At 38.6% G+C, this 22,683-nt stretch overlaps 1 protein-coding gene across 1 annotated transcript in view; it reads left to right on the forward strand.

The window, feature by feature from the left end:
* The first annotated feature begins 699 nt into the window (after nucleotides 1-699).
* The window catches only part of LOC120540222 (glucoside xylosyltransferase 2-like), a 75,767-nt gene continuing 53,783 nt past the window's right edge, over nucleotides 700-22,683 (forward strand). The window contains exon 1 of the mRNA XM_039770785.1: nucleotides 700-1,074. Within this exon, the coding sequence (XP_039626719.1) occupies nucleotides 842-1,074 (233 nt within the window). The 5' untranslated portion in view covers nucleotides 700-841. The remainder of the gene's footprint in view (nucleotides 1,075-22,683) is intronic.

Consider the following 22,683-nt stretch of genomic DNA (forward strand, 5'->3'; position numbering starts at 1 on the left):
TACAAAATATTATGACAAATAAACACAATTGATCTATAAAAAATAAGTTTTTCTTTACTCGTTTCTTAATACTGGTAGTTTTGCACATTCAAGTAATACACACGATCGCTACAAACGACAATATTCAAATTAAGCCTCCATCCTCTTACTCCCGATACCGGGACGCATACACCAGGCAGCATCGGTGAGTGGTGGTAGGCATTCTCAAACCACCGCCTCCCTAGCCCTCGTAAACTTCAATAAATCCATTGCCAAAACTACATACCAAAATGAAATACAACTGTTTGAAATCCATCATAAAAGAAATCATAAATAACTGACTAATTTTAAATACAGCGCCGCAGAGCTTCCTGGAATGTCAGTGTCGTTCGTTGCTGCAATATTGATTTAATTGTGATGGACTTTTAGCAATCATAAATAATGATCTTGTTTTTAACATTTGAAATACCAAAAGTCTGCCCTTTTAATTTTGTTGAGTTTCGACACAGTTGATTCTCGTCGCTTTATATTAGCCAGTTCACTACTCCATTTTCCTAACAGATTATCTCACTTCTTAAAAGTTAACATAAGTTTAGGAAGTTTGGCCAGATGTTGCCTTCCTCCCTGTGCGTCTGTTTTTTTTTTTATTTTTTTTTTATTTTCACGTAAGAGGAGTGTCGAAGACACTGAATTTAAAGACCTTCCCCGCATTACCGAATGTCCTCGATAATCTGCGCCACTCGAGTCCCTTCGCTTGCAGCCTAACCGTCTGCTAACAAGGGTGACTGTCAAACACAAGCCCACTACACCATGGAGGAATACTGACGTACTTTCATGTAGTGGACTGTGTTAATTTTGCAGAATGAGAGCCTACAGTAAAACTTTAGTTTTGTCAACGTTCTTTGTTATTTTGTTGGTTGCATACTTTTTTGCAAGACGCGATGCACTTTTAAAAGAAGAGTGGAATGGTGGCTCTTTACGGGACGTGGGAAGTGCAGTTACCTTTCATCCGCCACTTTTGCGTGATACACAGCAAGAGACACGCCGAAGACAAAAACTAACTAAAATACTGTCAGGCAGCAAAAAGATAACTAGGTAAGGAAATCAAACCATGTTGTTTTTTAAGTGCTCACGTGGCAATACGTGTCGGAATGCGAATAGCATTGAAGTCGCTCGTTTTCAAAGAAACAAAAGGAAAGAGTCGTAGTGTAGCCCTCACAGATAGAGTATTCAGCAAGACTTCTAAATATGTATGTTTTAGGTTAATCGGTGTCCTTAAAATGTCCTGATGCGTATGAGTGAGTGCCCCACGACTGGCTGACATCCCGACCTGGATTAGTTTCATCCGTGCTGTCTCTGCCATCCTGAAATATGTTCATCTGCCATCTGTGTTTTTGAATTCTGTTCATGGACCGTTTTAGGAGTCACTCGGTACAAGTGCATATTATGGACAATTCATTTATGTGATGTAAGGAGAAGTTGCTTTATAAAACATAATTAACAAATGTGTATGGACAGTATATAGGGCTATGGCAGATAGCAAGAATAATTAAGAAAAACTGAATTTGAGATACCTCTTAAAAGCTGGAGGCAACTGTATGTGATTAGACCCTGGAGTTTAGAAGATTATATCTTTAAAGTTGTACTATAAGTATTTATTTGACGTTATGTAGCAGGTTAGAAAAATACAGAGACAGCAAAAAGTAACTTATAGATTGCTCTAAGGATTCTTGTTTTTAAATTTGCAGATCATTGCATTGGCTTCATGTAGCTGCACATATTAAGTTCAAATCTTTAAAGCTTGCCTACAGAATAGTCAATTGAGCAGCACCAATATACAGTATATGGACACAATTGTGAGATTCTTTGCTCCTTCTTGACAACTTAGTTCTGGTGATGAATAGTGTTAGGTGATACCATCTTTGTGTGGTATGAAGTCCCAGTCCATACACAGGTCATGTGTAGCTTATGGCTGCTGGAATGTAAAATTCTGATCCACTGAATGTGTTTAAGAGGTGTTTGAAGTCTCCCTTGTTTAGTGAATTTCTGTTTGATATTGGCTGTTAGGTTTGCAACCTAGAAATGGTAACTCCCTTGTGTTTTGTTCAGAGCTCTTCACTTGTGATGATCATTTCTGTACCCTTGTTTTGTAACACTTGTTTCCAAACAGTCCCCTCAATTATTTTGGAGAAAAGCATCTTCTAAGCAAATAAACATAATTGATTGATTAGAGTGGGCTATGAAAGGTTAGTTTTTGAATCAAATTCTTTGTATAATATATCTCACTAACACATGGGATCATATTGGAGTTTCTAGTCCTGCAATGTCTTTTTGTAAGAAGGTGATCTGAACTGTACAGTTACTATGGCACAGGCCAACATTTGCTGTCCTTTTTTCTGCTTTTTGTATATAGTATATTGTATCGGCATAATTCTTCTAAATTCTTTTCAGATGCTTCTTTTTTAATTATTTTGACACCCATCTTGAACATAACACTGCATTTATTTGTAGGCAATACTTTGTCCTTTCTGTACTACTGAGCATTTTCATGTTCAGATTTACTCATTACACTGCAGTTCCTCCCACTTACATGTCTCGCACAAATGAGTCACAGAATTTCAATATTAACAGCAGATATGAAATATACAGTGCCTATAAAATGTAAGAACCCCTTTGCAAGTTTTTACATTTTATTCTTTTACAATATTGAATTATAGTGGATTTAGTTTGGCTTTTTAACACTGGTCAACAGAAAAGGACAGTTTAATGTCAAAGTAAGAACAGATCTCAGCAGTGGGGTCTAAATTTAATTACAAATGTAAAGTACAAAATAATTAATTGCATAAGCATATTCACCATTAAGTACTTAGTAGATTCACCTTTATCAGCCGTGACAGCCTTGAGTCTGTTTGCTTAGGTCTCTATCAGCTTTGCACACCTGGATACTATAAGTTTTCTTCATTCTTCTTAGCAAAACTGCTCAACCTCTGACAGGTTGCATGGGGATCATGAGTGAACAGCCTTTTTCAAATCCAGCCACAAGTCAAGTCAAGTCAAGATTGGATGCGTTTGAAGCTGTTCCTGTGTAGCTTTGGCTTAATGTTTGCTGTTGTTGTCTTGATGGACAAATCTTGTCCAGTGACACAGGTATCTTGCAGATGGCAGTAGGTTTTCCTCCAGAATTTACCTGTATTTTCATACATTTATTGTACCAATACAAGCCTTCCTAGGCTGGCTGTACAGACGTGTCTTCATAGCTTAATGCTGCAACCGCCATGCTTCACCATGGGGATGGTCTGCATTTGATATTGTGCAGTGTTTAGATTACACAAAACATGGCATTTAGTCTGAAGGCCAAAAAGGGCATTTTTTATGTCATCAAACCATGGAATCTTGTTCTAGCTGACTTCAGAGTTTCGCATGTGCCTTCTGCCAAGATGTCATGTGAGTATTTTTTACCAAGTGGCGTTCTTGTTGCCACTGTCCCATGAAGCTGCAATGAGTTAACCACTCAGTGAAAAGGTATTGTCTACACAGCCTCTCCAGTCTTAGCAAGTGTAGCTTGTGGCTCCTTCTGAGTTCTCAGAGGTCTCTTGGAGGCCTCCATCACTATGCAGTGGTGCAATTGGTATACTGCCAATGATTGCTTGGGGAACTAAACACGGTCTTTTCCTTTATGGATGCCAATACCCTTTGATCATGTTAAGAGTGGTCAGATATAGAGCCCTCCTTAATCGCTCCAGAAGTTCATCCACACTGAGCATCGGGTATGCATCAAACCGAGATACGTGATCAAGTTGCTGGAAGTCTTTGCAGAATCCCCAGCTTCCTTCTGGCTTAGCAACCAGAATGATGGGACTGGACCAAGGGCTGTAGCTTCTCTAATGATGACTCCAGGGTCAGTAACAATATCATGCTCAAAGAGGTTGTTCTGGGTTTCTTTCACCTCATCTGAGATGGATGAGATTACTTCTTCAAGTTCTCGTCTTTGGTTGGGAGTGAGATCAGTAACGAAGTTAAAGTGACTGACTGTGAAGAAGGAGCAGCCTGAAATGAAGTAAGGTTCGGGGTCCTTTTCTTTCCAGGGCTTCAGGAGGTTAACATGATATATCCGCTAGGCTGGCCGTCGATTTGGTTGTTTAATCAAATAGTCAACCAAGCCCTTCCTCTCTTTAACATCATATAGGCCCTGCCAATGAGTCAATAATTTAGATTGGGATGTGGGAACAGAAACCATAACCTGGTCTCCTGGTTGGAACTCCCGCATGGGGGTCCTCGATCATAATAATGAGCCTGCATTGCTTGAGCACGTTCCATGTTTTCTTTTAGAATGGGTCTGATTTTTCGAAAAATATTGTGTAATTAGGTGATATATTCTAAAATGTTTGTGGAGGGATTGGCTTCCTCTTCCCAACCCTCTTTTAATATGTCAAGAAGACCCTGGGTTTGCTGTCTGTATAATAACTTAAAAGGAGAGAAGCCTGTGGAAGCCTGAGGGACCTCAGGTAAGCAAACAACATGAGGGGAAGCAATTGATCCCAGTTTCCATCTTCACTGACCACCTTACATAGCATTCGTTTGAGTGTCTGATTAAAACGTTCTACTAAGCCGTCCATTTAGGAGTCGTACATGGAGGTCTTTAAATGCTTGATATGGAGTAATTTGGCCACATCCCAGAACATATCAGAGGTAAATGGCATCCTTTGATCTGTAAGGATTTCCTTGGGATGCCGGCACTCGCAAAGATCCCAACCAGTTCCCGTACAATGTTCTTTGTGAGTTAGCCACTCTCAAAAGGATGGCTTCTGGATACCGGGTAGCATAATCCACAATCACTAAAACATATTTGTGGCCTCAAGCAGAGGGTTCTAGGGTTATTACAATATCAACCCCTAGTCGTTCAAATGGAATGTCAATGAGCAGGACAGGAACAAGAGGAGCATGGTCCTTCCAAGGAATCTGTCACAACTGACACTCCAGACAGGAGGCACAGAAGTGCCGGACAATAAAATAAGTGGTTTATCCGCTCCAAAGTCTTATCGGTACCTAAGTGGGTACTCATAAGGTGGGCGTGGGCTAACTTGCAGACTTGTCATTGGAAAGTTTGTGGTACTAACAATAATGGCCTCATCTCACCCGCATGCTCAGCTACCCAATAAAGGAAATCATTTTCTAAAACAAAGTGCAGTCCCTGTGGCATGGTATAATTGGTACATTGCTAAATAATCAGAGCTACAGCATTCAGAGCAAATTTCAAAGGATCATCATTCCATTGCTCCCGTTTAAAGGAGCCCAGAGTTTGTCTGAATTGAAAATGCTGTTCTCTGAGAGTGTCTGATGTGACCTCAAGGGCCGGAGTTACATCCCTGATGTCACATCCTCCGCCTGGATTATGTCATCAGACTGCGACACAGTTATGTCAGTCTCCTACAGTACCATTGGGTAATTATACCATAGACATATATAGGTAGACGCTGCATTCACTGTGTTGCCCAGTCGACACGATACGTCAGCGTGTCCACCACATTGCGAGTGGCAAAAGTGCCATTTAAACTAATACAGGTAGACGTGGAAACCGGGTTTTCTGATGAAAAAACAATAACGTCTAAAACAGTATTGTTTACATACAACAGATTTTGGTGAACCGTTTAAATGCAATTATTTATATACATTTATACGCTAATAATCTGAATTATTAAATAATAATTTATTGTAATGCTATTCTATCTGGCATCCCACAAAAACGTATCCATCACTTACAACTTCTTCCAAATTCTGCTGCCTGGATAATAACCTGCTTTTCTAAATCCACTGAACATATTACACCTACTCTCTCTCAACTTCACTGTCTCCCTGTTAACTACAGAATACAATACAAAGTACTGCTCTGAACATTTAAAGCTCTCCACAACCTCACTGATCTACAGACTTACACTCCTCTCGCTCACTCAGATCCTCATCTGCAGCTCTACTTTCTGTACCACACATCAGACTCTGTGCTATGGGAGCTTGAGCGTCTCTCATAGTGCTCCTCAACTCAGGAATTCTCTTCCCTCTCATATACATCAGCGCGATTCAATAACACATTTTAAAACTGCCCTCAAAACTTATCTTTTCAAACTGGCATACCAATTGTGAATTTTTCTCTGTTACTGCCAGTTATCTTTGTTTGTTTGCTAATTATTGCATTTTGATTTATCGTTTTCTTGTTTTAATTTTACTGATGTTGTTTAATTTTATTGTAAGGTGACCTTGACTGCTAAGATTATAAACAGGATTTTCTAATGGCCAAATATAACCAAAACAATTGTTCAGCTTTACTTATGAAATGTAATCCCCCGGGATCTGGTTTAGAGTGTACAGTGGTTTGTACAATCCCAAGCAGCCCATGTGTGAGGCATCTTTATCCATTTCTTCATTCCACAGCAGTGCCACTCGCAATATGGCGGCGACGTTGATGTACGATGCTGCTGGTCATGTGACGTCTAGTAATTCTATGTTTATGAATTATACTATCATGGCTTTCCTCTGGTTGTATATACAGTATGGGAACAACTTGTGATGGATTTTCTTCCTCAATAACCAGGCCTAGAGTTTTCTTAGAGGTGGCGATCATACTCTTGTTTATAATTTCTGACCAGTCCTGCCCAGGGATCATCGGGTAGGGAAGGCTGCGCATTACTAATTTACTTAGTGATGTTTTGATTAGTGATGATACACCAGGTGGCTTTCCTGAATATAAGTTAGACTGATCATACCTTTTTCCCTCTGTTGTGAAAGTACATAACGGTGAACAACAATGGAAATTTTGCTGCAGGAATCAAAAAAGGTGGAGAACCTATATTCATTCATCACCACCACCTCACCCTTGGGTAAAGATAAAGGATTAGCGAATAAACAGTACCTATCTCCCTTCAACCAGCTGTAGTTCATGGGTTTGCCAAAATGGGGGCAATTGGGCATAGTACGTCCAAGCTCTCCACTTATAGCAGTGAGGTGGATGTGAGGGCTTCTCCTTGGGTTGAACTGCAGGCTCTGATTCATGTCAAGTGGGCTCCATAGATTTGTACTTCTGCCTCTGGACCGGCCTGGCTAGATGTTTGGGTAAGGCCTGAACTAGGAAATCACAAGTGACCAATTCAGTGATCTCCTTACCGTTATCAACCTCAGGTTTTAACCAATGATTCACATGACCCCAGATTTCATAACCCTAGGATCTAGTTGGCTTTTCTGGGTTAAAAGTCCATTCATGGCAGGCCCTGACCTGCTGATCTGGAATGATGCCATATTGCAGGAATACCTCAGCCTTCAATTTATCATAGTCCCCGGCATTGTTCTCCAACAGGTCATAATAAGCATACTGTGCTGGTCTCTGTAAGAATGACGCCAATATATTTGCCCACTCGGAGCGATCCCAGTGGTGACAGACAACAGTTCTCTCAAAAGTAAAAAAAAGGTTTCATTGTCATCATCTGGGTGTAACGGTAAGAATACCTGAGAGGGACCAATCTGTAGATGTCGTTGGAGGGCCACTTGAGCTTGGCTACGTTCCTCCGCTTCTGCGATCTGTGTTTGTTGTTGTCCCAGCTGCACTTGTCGTTGTTGTACAGTATCTGTTCTGCCATTTTTTGGAACATTTTGGCTATGTTTAGGGGTTCCAACTTTGCGTAGACCCTGCCAACAACACCACTGTAAAGAGAACACAAAGAGGCTCATAAAGGGTGTGGACCACCCATAGGCAAACCCTGTATATTGAAAGAGTGCAAAGGTGCAAAAGAAAATGTGTGGTAGGTGCTAGTGCCATTGTGATGATCAAGTCTGCCCCAAGATGGCAGTGTCTCCAGTTATGATGTTTCAAGGGAGGAAGAGGCGGACACAGCTGGGTTGTTTCCGGCAGTAATATCATAGATGGTGGCATGTCAGTTTTCCTTTCTACATAGGGGAAAGAAGAGGAGATACTGTTACTTCTTAGTGCGCTCAGGTGGCCTGCATTAGAACTATCATCAACTAAGGCTGTAAGCTGTTCTCCAATAGCACTTTCAACACTTTCCAAACATTTTGGGAATGAAGCAATTTAGGGCCAATTATGATTTAAAAATAAAGAAAATAATGATGTGAGTAGAAACAGATGATGTTCAACATTGACTACTATCCTGCTTTTAAATGAAAGCTGCATCCAAGAAAGACCTACTCCTTTAGGAGCAAAGATGGGCTGAGTTTTGCCAATTTTCCCATGAATGTATGAGAAAATTATTAAAAAGTGTAAAAACAATGTTTCTCACAGACAGATTGGAAATGATTTGGGTAATTCACTCCCAGCAGTGCCTAATACAATTAAAAGATTCAAGGATTCTGGAGAAATTTTGTTGCATAAAGAGCCAGGGCACTAGCCTAAGATCACTGACAGTGAATGCAGTCCCTCAGATGGCACTGCAACTAGAGCTGTCATTCATCAATAAATGACATTACCAAGTCGGCTGAGGAGGCAAACCTTTATCGAGTAATAAAATACATAGTTACATCCACAAATGCCAGTTACAACTGTATTATGCGAAAAGGAACCCATGTTAATTGTGTCCAGAAATGCTGTTACCTTCTATGGGTTTGGAGGCATCTGCAGTGGACCATAATACATTGAGGAAATTAGTGTTGTCAATGGATGAATCAATATTTCAGGTGTTTTTTGGAAGAAATGTGTATCTTGTGTTCTGGACCAAAGAAGAAAAAGACCATCCAGACTGTTACCTGCTACAGGTCTGTGATGATATGGTGTTGTGTCAGTGCCAGTGACATAGCTAATGGGGGCCAGTTCTTGGGAATAGGTAGTTAGGCCATCCATATTGACCCACCAGAAGTTGCCCCTTTCAGATAAGGTGTATTTATACGAAAATTAATTGAAACTGTCTCAAATACAGACAGACATCTATCTATTATAAAAAAAAATCTTGGAAGGAGACGAGATGTGATTGTCTCAGGGACACTTTCACGTCCTGCAAGACAAGTCTTCGTGCCAAGTGATGAACCACACCTGGGACCGGAAGCCCGCGAGACAAGAGCTTATGCAAAGGGAATTGGAAAAGTCCTGCGTGGTTATGTCAGACACATTTCTTGGTGAGAGAAAGAAACAATATTCACTCACGGGCAGTTATACGTTGCGCTGTCACGATGTAATTCCAAACACAGAATCAAAATTCAGTGTGATATTGATGAAAAGGTACAAGCGAAAAGAGATTGAATATATGGACACAGGTGATATGACAGAAGTGCGCCACGCGAATGTAGATCACGCGGCACGGCAGCAGCAACCCAGCAGCTGATCGAGCAAAGAGGAGGTAAAAAAAATACTGTATGTGTTTCCTATTGTATCACCTTTTAAGAGGGGGTGTCAGAGGAGCGATCGTGTTTCCTTGGGGTGTGTTCAGCCCCCCACTTCACAACGTGAGCAGCAGAGATGTGAAGTGGCTGGCGCGTAGTGCATTCCCCAGTTGGCAAGCAAAGCGATATAGTAGACATATAAAACCTAAATGATCAACAATGTTAACATAAAATATGAGGAAAACAGATAAAAACGAGAAATTTGAGCCAGAGCCAAGGAGCCAAATGCGAATGATGGTGGTGCCTAGCTATTTTTTCATCAAGTATACAATTATTATCAATAAATTACTATAAAGTACAAAATGTCAGAAAATGTGTACATTTAGGGTGGGCAAATGTTTCATTAAATCTATGAAGATGAAACAATTTTACCTTTTTTAAAAGTGACTTGTAAAAAATAGCAAAGTCCGTGAAAGGTATTATAGATAGAGAGATATGAAGGACACTATATTATAGATAGATATAAATGGTGCTAAATAATAAATAGATAAATAAGTGAGCATGAGAGGCCATGTATTATATAAACTTAAATCTAATTCAGGATCACAGGGGCCAGAGCCTATCCTGGCCGCAGGGTTTCCAGATATATATTATAGCCTAAAATATCCTTAAAAATAGGCCAGAAGTAGCCCAATGGTAATGGACAGTAGAATCGTGTGATTTGTATCAGTATAAAATATTCAAATACATAAATGCTTGATACCAGTGTACTATTTGCAAAGGGAGGTTTGTGGTTTATGTATATCTCACACCTAAACTGAAGTTGCAGCTTTGCAATATGTTTCCATTCAAAGATCAATGTCTTGCATGTTGTTTAGCACAATCCGTCTTCTTAACTCACTTATCCAAGGCAGGATTGCAGGATAGCTAGAGCCTATCCCAGAAATCACAGGGGGCAAGACAAGAAAAAAAAATCACTTGAACAGGATGGCAATCCATTGCAGGGTGAAAACACATACACTGGGGCAGATTTGAACAACGGCAGTTCAATTAATGTGTGCATCTTCAGACTAAAAGAGGAACCCCACACAAAGACAGTGAGAACGTAGAAACTCCACGTAGGAATATAAACCCAAGTCTACTTGTTGGGGATTTGTAACTCCAGTAACTTCTAAGTTGATGCAGCCTGATTATTTTAAGTAACACTCATCTTTTCTTGTGTTGTGTCTTAAGTCCATACATGTATCTTGTTTTTCAGCTTCTTTTGATTCTGTTCTTCCTGTGGTTATTGGGGGTCATCAGGAGTTTGAGGTGCACAAAAGTTTACATTCCAGGAAACATGATTGCTGGGTGAAATATCTTGTCAACTGTCGATTGGATAGGCTATGATCCTGAGGAACACTCTTGGGTATATGCCAGTGATATACATTACCCTTGGCATATGGCTAGATTCCATAGTTAATTTCCCTGTAAGCTGAATGGTCATACTTGGAGCTCGCACATTCAGGAGAGGTTTATGTAGTAATAGTGCATGGTTGTACATGTATTTGCATTATTTTAGCTTGGAAAATCTATTTATGGAGATTTTGTTTTTATTTGTCCCATTCTTTGTTTATCAAATAACTCCTTATGTCACAGTTACATGGCAACATTTTTGTAATTCAGTATCCCTTTGTTGGATAAACAAAGACTGTGGTTTCAAATTGGCCAAGCGTTAGGAGTCTTTTTGGTTTTTGAACTCACTTTGTGTCTGTGACTTTCAGTTCTCCTGTTTGCCTTCAAGTCTTGTTTGTGCAGTCTCTGACTATTCTGGCTTGGATCCCTTTCTGACCTTTACTATGTTTAGTTGCACATTTAAATCTCCTGTTTATCTATTTTCTTTTCATAATAATTTTGAGACAAACATCTCACTATAGAAACAAAGAAAGCTCCTTTTAAAGGGAGCAGAAGCTATAAGGGAGCAAACCTATTGAACAACAGAAATCCTTTCTCAAGGACAATGGCATTTGTATAACCTGTGGAGTGAGATTCATGGTCCTGAAAAATGACATGTGTTGCATGTTGATCAAGCACAGAAACAAGAATTCCATTGTACTCTGCACATCTATACTAATAAAAGGCAAAGCCCTCACTGACTGACTGACTCACTGACTCATCACTAATTCTCCAACTTCCCATGTAGGTAGAAGGCTGAAATTTGGCAGGCTCATTCCTTACAGCTTACTTACAAAAGTTAAGCAGGTTTCATTTCGAAATTCTACGCGTAATGGTCATAACTGGAACGTATTTTCGTCCATATGCTGTAATAGACTGCAGCTCGATAGCCATGGGAGGCGGAGTTTCGTATTAAAGCATTTAACCAATCACATTTGACATTTCAGCCATCATTTGTTGCCAGGCAGAGAGGCTTTTACAATCCATTGTGCAGGCACTCTACCACAGAATAAATGTCGATTAACCTGTTGCTTCAACCAATCAGATTTTGAGTTGGTGTCAGTAGGGCCCTCTAGCAGGCGTATGGCAATGTCACCGTATTCAGACCCATTGATTGGATAGAAGCCGATATGAGCAACTCTACGAGGCCACTGAACGCACTGCAAATGCTCCAAGCGAAAGATCGTCGCGCGCACTACGGCCAACTCCATGGCAGGATTCTGAACAATATTATTTGCTAGACACAGACCAGATTTCAAGACCACGAAAACCTGATGTTTGTCACGCTCCTCGAGCCCCAGAAGTTTCGGGAATACAAGAAAAATTTCACACATGCAGCCTTCTCCAGTTTAACACAAGAGCCATGGAGCGCTTTTTGATCTGTCTCGGCTAAAAACAGAACTGACTGTAATGTATGCCATGGATGATTTTGTAGGAAAATCTCCTACTGATCTCCTTGACTTCCTTCATCAGAAAAATCTGAATGATAGCATGGGGCAGCTGTTCACATTGGTGTATTTGGCAGTGAGCATTCCCATGTACACTGCTTCTGTTGAGTGGACATTTCCAGCCCTAAAGCGTATTCAAACTTATGCCAGAAATACCATAGGGCGGGTTCGCCTTTCAGTATTAGCTTCGAATGCGATAGGGACGTTTTGATGGAACTGAAGCGCATGGATAATCCGTACGACAGTGTAATTGAACTGTTTTTGAGGAAGGAGAGGAGGATGGATTTTGTTTACAAATAATCAAAATTTTTGGTGAGTAAAATGTTGCGATTTTACTAAATAATATTACAAGTTTATGAGTTATTATTGATGTTTTTTATGTGTGCAGTAGAAAGGAACTTGTTCACCCCAATTTGTCTATTCAATTAAGGCATTTATTGTGGGTACAGGAGTTATCTTCCACTTCCCGATTCATTTTACCCTCGCACTCCCTTGGTTTGAGAAGAAGTATAAAAAAATATGAGGTTAACGCAGAAAAACAGATCACCAGTTGAAGCTTTATGAATAATGGATACTTTATTCGCCATCAATAATTGTTCTGGTAAAGCCTTACTCAATGTAATCCTCCTTCCATTTTCTAATTTTTTCGCAACTAGCCATGATTAAATGAACGGTAAAAAAGTAAGAGCAAAGCGAGGGTCACTTACTGAGGCAAGCAGGCAACAGCTCAATAGCTCGCAGGCTCGATGTGGTGCGCATCAAGTCCATCTAAAATGCGCGATCAGATTCAAAAAAATGTATCTTTTCAAGTTCTATTTGGATATAAGTAGGTTCTATTTAGTCGACAGAAATATCTTTGGTAGGAATGTAAGTTGAATTTAGTCTTCAAATTTCTATGGTGAAGAAAAATTTCTGCAATGATGACTAAATTTAACTTGCATTCCTACCAAACATATTTCTGTCGACTAAATAAAAATTAATTATATTTAAAATTTAAATAGAACTTGAACAGATACGATAGTTCATAATACCCACGCAGCACTAAGTGCACGTAAGAGCGGGAATCATCCGTTTTAACAAGCAGCATATTGCACTGATACAAAATAGCCTGCCCATTTAATTATTTAGGAATGGATAGATAAATTAAGGTTTTGTACAAATGTTTTTCATTTTTCTTCCTCGATGGATTCTGGCACCTCCAGCAACAGCTGCTCGCACCCCAAAGGGTATAAATATATATAGATATATATATATATATATATATATATATATATATGTATATATGTATGTGTGTATATGTAGATATGTATGTATATATGTGTATGTGTGTATGTATATATATAATATATCACAGCAACACTCATAACAGTGACAAAACAATTGCATTGACAATCATGTTACGTTATTTTCAAAATGTTTCTTTTTCTTTTTCATTACTTCTTTGACACACTACTTCTCCGCTGCGAAGCACGGGTATTTTGCTAGTGTGAAAATAAATCTAAACAATACTGAGTGCACTACCTGTACATTATAATTTTTGTCAAACCAAAACATCACAGCATGCACTGTATGACTCATGCTTCATACCTGGCCCAACAGACCACCTTAAAAACAGTTCCCAGAAACAGAAAGGTAGTAATAGTTGGGGACTCAATCATAATGCAGGACAGGTACACACCTAAATTTGAAATTAGTGGAAATTTTTAAAGATCTCCTAAATGGGTTAAAATGGAGTTAAAAAGGAAGCTGCAAAATAAAAAACGGCTGTATAAGTTTTATAAGATTAATATCTCCAATGTGAATCATAAGGCATATAAGAGCTTGAGGGCAAACAAGGCACTTAGAGAAGAATATAGCAGATAAGGTGACTTAAAGAAAAACTTTCAGTATTTTAGTAGTAAAAGAACAGTAAATGAGGAGGTGAAGTGCATCAGGAATAATAAAGGAGAATTAAAAATACAGACAGAGAAACAGCAGATGTTTTAAACTCACATTTTTGTGAGCTCTTCACATAGGAGGAAGTGGATAACGTACCGATGGTAAAAGGGACTACTAAGGAGGAACTGAGGGATTTGGAAATTGTAGATGAAGAAGTACTGCTCAGATCAAATAGGCTAAAATCAAACAACTCACCAGGACCAGATAATATTTACCCTCAAGTTCTTAAGGAGGTTAGCGCGAACATATATAAACCCTTGATGCATATTTTTTAGGAAGTCACTGCAAACTTTACATAAAAAGGGTGACCGGCAGATCCAAACAATTTTAGGCCAGTAAGCTTAACGTGCATCACAGGTAAACGAATGGAAAGAATCTACATATATAATTCACTAAGGGCATGCACGACAATGAGCACAAGTAAGACAGAGCCACGCCCGCCAACTCACAGAGCCCCACCCGCCAACTCTAAGACCATGGGATACGCTCGACAGAGCTCCACCCACCAACTCTAACCCTCCTATAGTGTCATGGTATATGTGCGACAGATCCCCGCCCACCAAGTCTAACTCTCCTCCCACGTCCACCCTCAAAACCGGTCCCACCCACACGCTGTCGACATGGCATTTCTCACCAAGCATCTGCAGTACACTTAAATTGCTCAGTCCAATCCAACAGCACCTGTACCAAAGCTTTTCGGGGAAAACCCTAGGCAGAATTTACGACGCTACAATGCCCCGACATGTCACACCAATGTTGCTGCGATTTTCGTTGGATAAGATGGCGAACGACCTGCCGAAAGAGACATTTGCATCTGTCCCATAGGCAACTCCTGTAAACAGATTTCCACGCTCAATATGAATTGCAATCCTATGGTTTGCCCACTTTTATTCCCTTATGGAGACATTGCCTGGCACAAAGATTTACAATATGTTCCAGATAAAAGAACCGGCAAGCGAAGAAGACTTACTCAATGCCAATTTTACGCGTACAGATTAGCAATGAGGAATATATTTAGTGTTTTGCACTCTAGCGGCAAACTCTTCCAGCAGTACGTCGTAGATGCATATGTTAAAACAGAGGGCGCGCAAGTCAACTATCTCAGTTTAGATCAACAAGATTTGCGCGTGGAACAATACAAAGGACCGCAAGCAAACTCTGAAAATAAAAATGCATGTGTAGGCAAAATGATCATATTACCATCCACATTTCCAGGAAGTCCAAGATACATGCAACAAATCTAGCAGGATGCCATGGCCATAGTACGTAAATTCGGACAGCCTCATTTATTTATCACTTTCACATGTAATCTTGCTTGGCTGGAAATTCTACATGCACTGTTGGATACCCAAAGACTGGAGCACAGACCCGTTAATATATATATATATATTAACACGTGTACTTTTCATAGACTAATCTATTTATCTTAGCACATGTTCAGGTCTATAACCTCTTATTAGCCCCTGTCATCCACTACTGACATATTCATAACAATTTCAGTGAAGTCACCTGTTCTTATTAACACATAAATTGTATTAAAAAAATATCCACCAAAGGAAAACATTTGTATAATCCAAAAATTAAACTAAGAATCTCAAAAAAACAGATAACAATGTTAAATGCCAAAATGTATAAGCAATAAATTATAGTAGTGAACACTACATAAACTTGAAGGAATTTCCTGAGGCTAAGGTCCATAATTCTAAAGCAGGGCTTAAAATCAGTTCTGTCATTTAATTTCCGTAGCAACTCCTTTCGTGTGGCTGTTAAATGACCATGATAATCAGGGTTAGGTGTGTCATAGAGCGAACTAATTGAGATCACATAAGAAATATAATTGTGGCACACTTAGAGGCAGAATAAAACAAATAACAAAAAACAGTCTGAATTAGCGTAAGACGCCTTAATTTGGGGTAATCATGGGAAATGTAATGATCTACTTCATGAGGTAGATATATGTAATGAACAAGAACAGGTGATAGATTGATAGATAGATAGATAGATACTTTATTAATCCCAAGGGGAAATTCACATAATAGGTGCATCAATTGTTTGAAATATTAAAATGTGTGTTTCAGTTTAAATGTTGAAAGTCTAATTATTCGCGAAAGTAATAGAATTTAGAGGTCCAAAGAGGGTTAAAGGATAAAGGATAAAAAATAACAACATATTCATAATAACTGACCTTGAAATAGTCTATACCGATATCCCACATGCATTTGTTTGAAATTGCTGATTTTTAACTTTTTAGGAGTGACGCTTAAAGGGCAAGGAACACCAGAAAAGAATGAAATATCCAAATTATTTTTGTATTTGTGATCATCAACCTCAAAATAGAATAAAACAAGCACTCTACATGACTATATTACTTATCTCTATTTTTTTCAAAGTTTTGTCAACTTTGATCCCTTGTATCCCATTTGTAGTGTCTACATTAAGCCAGACAGATTTTTGAAAGAGAAAATGTAGTTTGAGATGCAAGTTTGTTAACCAGAAGGCAATCCTATCTTTCATTAAAACAAAAAGGGCAAAGCTAAAATCATCATCAGAAGTGAGAAAGAAAGTTTTTTTTCAAGCCAGAAAATTCAAAGAAATTATTAACAAAAAAACACTTGGTTTTTATCCACTTTTGGATAAATCAAAAGGAAAAAGATCAGTTTTAAAATTTATCATTGCATTGTATTTATCATTGGAAACATTACCTGGGTAACGAATAACAACATCCACAAGTAGCAGCACCTGTTGTATATACAAAATGTTTTTAAATAATAATGAACTTTATAATAAAGCCTTTGGATAGAAAACAAACTGTGAAAATTGATTCCTTTGGTCAAAAACCCTTAAAAAGACAACCAGAAGAACATGATAACTTTAGAAAAGTGCACAAAAAATTAAAGAAGAATCCAGTCATAATACTATTATTGGATGAACCGTTGGGGTCAGTTCATGTAATATTCAAAACTTCAATTCCTTCTTACTTTTTGGTGATAGCAAAAGGGTATAAATTCCTGCTCAAAATATCATCCAAACACCACCTAAAAATGACGGGGTTTATGGTCTAGAGGTCCAAAAATAGGAATCCAGTAATCCCTCCTCAATCACGGGGGTTGCGTTCCAGAACCCCCCGCGAAAGGTGAAAATCTGCGAAGTAAAACCATATGTTCATATGGTTATTTTTATATATTTAAGCCTTTAGAAACTCTCCCACACTATTATAACCATTTCCCGCACAGTTATATAGCATAAACCCTTTGTATTCTCTTGGATATTAGGTAAGATTCGTTGAAATTATGTATGTAAACACACTGTTTATCTATACTAATAAAAGGCAAAGCCCTCACTGACTGACTGACTCACTGACTCATCACTAATTCTCCAACTTCCCGTGTAGGTTGAAGGCTGAAATTTGGCAGGCTCATTCCTTACAGCTTCCTTACAAAAGTTGGGCAGGTTTCATTTCGAAATTCTACGCATAATGGTCATAACTAGAAGCTATTTTTCTCCATTTACTGTAAAGGAGTTGAGCTCGAAAGCCGTGGGGGGCGGAGTTTCGTGTGACATCATCACGCCTCCCACGTAATCACGCAGTACGTAGAAAACGAGGAAGAGCTCCAAAAAGCGCTGAAGAAAACATGCATTATATAATTAAGAAGGCAGCGAAACAATTAGAAGCGAGCGAGTGACATATAAAACCATATTCAGCGGCTCACGTGAACTGACGCAGTGCGCAGACAAAAGCAACAGTTCCAAAGAGTGCTGAACGAAAACCGAATTACACTGCTACACTCAAATAGACAAACCACACGCAATAGTAGAGGCTTCGTTCGCCTCTAGCGCCGACGTCCGAAGTTCGATTCCCGAGAGGGGATGCACTGAGTATGTACGCGCACTTCCCGATTCATTTTAGCCTCGCATCCCCTTGGTTTGAGACATATGAAAAAATATGCGGTTAACGCAGAAAGACAGATCACCAATTGAAGCTTTATGAATAATGGATACTTTATTCGCGATCAATGATTGTTTTGGTAAAGCCATACTCAGTGTATTCATTAGATGAACGGTAAAAAAGTAAGAGCGAGGGGAGGGTAACTTATTGAGGCACGCAGGCAAAACCACAATAGCACGCAGGCTCGATGTACTGTAGTGCGCGTCAACTCTATCTGAATTGCGCGATCACATTTGAAAAAATATATCTTTTCAAGTTCTATTTAGTCCATATGTGTCAAACTCAAGGGCCTGTATTATTGTTATTAATGGCCCAGGTATATGAAGCGCTGGTAACACAATAAACTACAGATCCCATAATGCAGCGCTTCAGCTGCCTTGCCGAACACTTACCGCGTTAATCAAGTCTAGCTTATGATGCTGCAAGTTATTGCGAAGCTAGCTCACACGATGCTGAAGAGAAAAGTTGATTCTGAAAATAGAGCCTTTAAAAAACGATGGGAGGCTGAGTATATGTTTACTGAACCCGTGTGTCTCATTTGTGGAGCTAATGTGGCTGTAATTACAGAATTTAATCTAAGACGGCACTATGAGACAAAACATCAGGGTAACCTGAATGCAATGCAGAAGATACAGAAAGCAGAAGAATTAAATAAGAATCTGACACTTCAGCGGACGTTTTTACCCGTGCACAATCACAAAGTGATTTCAAGTGAAGCTGCTTTTATGGGAGACACAAATGCACCAGTGCAACTTGCCCCACTTTCCCTGTTGCCAAGTAATGTTAAACCAAGTCGTCACTAAGGTGTTCCCAAAATACGCACTTTGCTGATAAACTGAGCGCACTGACTTTGCACGGCGCTTTGGTGACTTTGAAGAACAAAAAAAGTCCGTCTACATGCGGCACGAACCTTGTGCATGTTTGGTAGCACATATCTGTGTGAGAAGCTCTTCTCAGTCATGAAGACTAACAAAACAGCACACAGGAGTCGCCTCACTGATGAGCACCTGCAGTCCATCCTGAGAATCTCCACAACACAGAACCTCACACCAAACATAAACGAACTTGTTGCCAAAAAAAGATGCCAGGCGTCCAGCTCTAAAATGACATATGAGCAAAGACAACTGAATGATTTGATTTGTTATTGCTGAAAGGAACACATTTTATTTATATTTCCAGGTTTTGTTATGCAGCATGTTCATATTTGAATTTGTATAATTTTGACAGGATATATTTTTATGGAGAGCAAAATCTTTTGGGATATTTAAAATCTAAGTTTATTTTTTATATAAAATTACAGAAGAGTAATGAAATTTGAATGTTTGTTCTTTTAACGTTTACTTTATTTCTAACTTGTATAATTTAGACAGGATATATTTTTATGGAGAGCAAAATATTATAAGTTGTTTAAGGTTTGAGTTGATTTATTCACGAATAATATTCCTGTCTGTTTTTACCATTCCTACCAAAGATATTTCTGTCGACTAAATAAAAATTCCTTCTATTTAAAATTTAAATAGAACTTGAACAAATACGATAGTTCATAATATCCACGCAGACTTGCACGTAAGAGCGGGAGTTATCCGTTTTAACAAGCAGCGTATTGCACTGATACGAAATAGCTGTGTGTGTATATATGTAGATATGTATGTATATGTATATATATATGTTTATATATGTGTGTGTGTATGTATATATATATATGTATAGATATGTATATATATGTATGTTTATGTGTGTGTAATATATATATATATATATATATATATATATATATATATATATATATATATGACAGCAACACTCATCACTCACAACAGTGACAAAACAATTACATTGACAATCATGTTACGTTATTTTCAAAATGTTTCCTTTTTCATTGCTTCTTTGACACACTACTTCTCCGCTGCGAAGCGCGGGTATTTTGCTAGTATACAGTAAAACCTAAATATTATTTTAAAGATATCGAGCATCTCAGATATCACATATTTTTACAGCCATTATGACAGACAGGCCACCAGTAATAAATACGTACAATGCAAAAAAAAACTGTATACAGTAAAATGTGTGTACAGTGACACTAAACGTATGTACATGTAATAAGTACTGTTCGTAGAAAATTAATTATGGTTACTCACCAACAATGACACGACAACTTGTCTGATAATGATGAGTTTAATTTTACTGCACAACAAAGGAGAGCGTTACAGCTCTTCTAAAGAAGCCTCTTCAGGTGATTGTGCAGCACTGCCGTTGCTCTTCTTCTGGCTGTCTTCAATCCAAATCCCTAAAGCAGATTCCATTCAGACTACACACTTATTACATCCACTTACAACTTGTTTTGCGCCCTAGTTAAAGGACACTGCGGCCGTAGATCTTATATTCTTTTCCTCCTTTTTAAATAAAAAGAATCGTGGACTCATTAATGCCGTAATAGCATCCTGCAGCGGTGTAGCTTTTCCCTTCTTTCAACATATCGAAAACTTTTATGTTTTCGGCAATTGTTAGCATCTTCCGTTGGTGCTTGGGCACGGCCCCTAAAACAGTTGCAGGAGCAGATCATTTTGAAGCCATAATGAAGGGCTTGACTATGCACAAAGATAAACACAAAAGAGCACAAAAGTTTTTTTTTTTTAATTTTATTAATTTTATTGCAATCATTCCATACATATCAATCAATTTTTACAAAAAGTAGAATTGAGAACAAGTCGACCCCGATCCCTGAGGGAGAGAGCAAGGCAAACAGAGTAAAATTTTACGCTTGTAAACATACCTAAATTGATAAGTTTGATAAGTCAATAGAGATGAATGGAGAAGAAAAAGAAATACAGAAATAACTGCTTCCTCTGTGCTTTAAGAGCTTATTTTAAAATATTACTGATTAGATCCTGCCATGTTTTGAAAATAATCTGTACAGATCCTCTAACTGAGTATTTGATTTTTTCCAATTTCAAATAATATAAAACATCTGTTTCCCACTGACTTAAAAGAGGAGAGTTTGGATTCTTCCAGTTTAGCAGAATAAGTCTGTGTGCCAAAAGTGTAGTGAATGCAATCACAGTTTGTTTGTCCTTCTCCACTTTAAACCCATCTGGAAGAACCCCAAACACAGCTGTTAATGGGTTAGGAGGGATTGTGACCCCAAGGCTGTCTGAAAGGTAATTAAAAATTTTGGTCCAGAATGATGTTAATTTGGTGCAGGCCCAGAACATGTGACCCAGTGAGGCTGGGACTTGATTGCAGCGTTCGCAGGTTGGATCTTGCCCTGGAAACATTTTGGAGAGTTTTAGGCGAGACAGATGTGCTCGATATATAATTTTAAGTTGTATAATTGTATGCTTTGCGCATATGGAGCTCGAGTGAATTCTCTGCATTGCTACTTTTTCTGATATATTAATTGAGAGATCTTTTTCCTAGTGTCCTCTTGGATCTTAGAAAGGGAGGGACTGTAAAATGATTTTATATATTGCAGAAATGGTGTCTGAGTCCTTGAGATTGAGCAAGATTTTTCCAGCATGGATGAGGGTGCAAGATGAGGAAAATCGGGAAGGTTCTGTTTAACAAAGTTCCTAATTTGAAGATAGTGAAAGAAATGTGTAGCTGGAATGTTAAATTTGGAATGTAATTGTTCATAGGATGCAAAGACGTCTATATAAAGATCTCTAAGCAAGTTAATCCCAAATTTTTTCCAGATATTAAAAACTGCATATGTTTGCGAAGGTTGAAAGAGGTGGTTCTCTTGCAGAGGTGCCACAGATAAAAGCTTCTCCATCTTAAAATGCTTTCTACATTGGTTCCATATTCTAAGTGAGTGAAGCACAATTGGGTTATTAGTATATTGCCGATAACTTTAATTAATTGGGGCTTAGAGCAGGGAATATAAAGAAGTACTGCAGGATTCTATTGCGGACCAAGCCCGTGTATGTTCTTCTATTTGTGTCCAGGTCTTTATAGCTTGTATGTTTGCTGCCCAGTAATAAAACTGGAAGTTAGGTAGAGCCATGCCACCTTCCGCCTTTTGTCTTTGTAGGGTCGCTCTATGGATACGTAGATATTTTGAGTTCCGTGGTTATTGTTGAATCTAATTGCTTAAAAAATGATTTATTGATGTATATTGGGATGTTTTGAAATAAAAAGGAGCTTAGGAAGAATATTCATCTTAACAGTGTTAATTCTTCCAGCTAGAGTAAGATGAAGGGTTGACCATCTATGCAAGTCTTGCTTAATTTTTTCCATGCAGACGGCAAATTTTGTTGATAAAGAGCTTTATGTTTACTTGTGATGTTTACCCCTAGGTATTTAAACTGTTCTGCAATGATAAAAGGTAGGGTGTCTAATCTAATATTATATGCTTGAGAATTCACCGGAAAGAGTACACTTTTATTCAGATTAATTCTGAGACCAGAGATCTTTTGAAATTCTGTGAGTGCTGTTAAGACTGCAGGCACAGAATTTTGTGGGTCTGATATATACAGTACCATATCATCTGCATATACAGAAATTTTCTGTTCCAGTCCTTCTCTAATAATCCCCTTTATTTGATCAGTATTTCGACAGTGTATTGCCAGTGGTTCAATGGCAGTTGCAAACAGTAGCGTGACAAGGGGCATCCTTGTCTGGTAC

The sequence above is a fragment of the Polypterus senegalus genome, chromosome 12, assembly GCF_016835505.1.
Source record: "Polypterus senegalus isolate Bchr_013 chromosome 12, ASM1683550v1, whole genome shotgun sequence".
Taxonomy (NCBI): Eukaryota; Metazoa; Chordata; class Cladistia; order Polypteriformes; family Polypteridae; genus Polypterus; species Polypterus senegalus.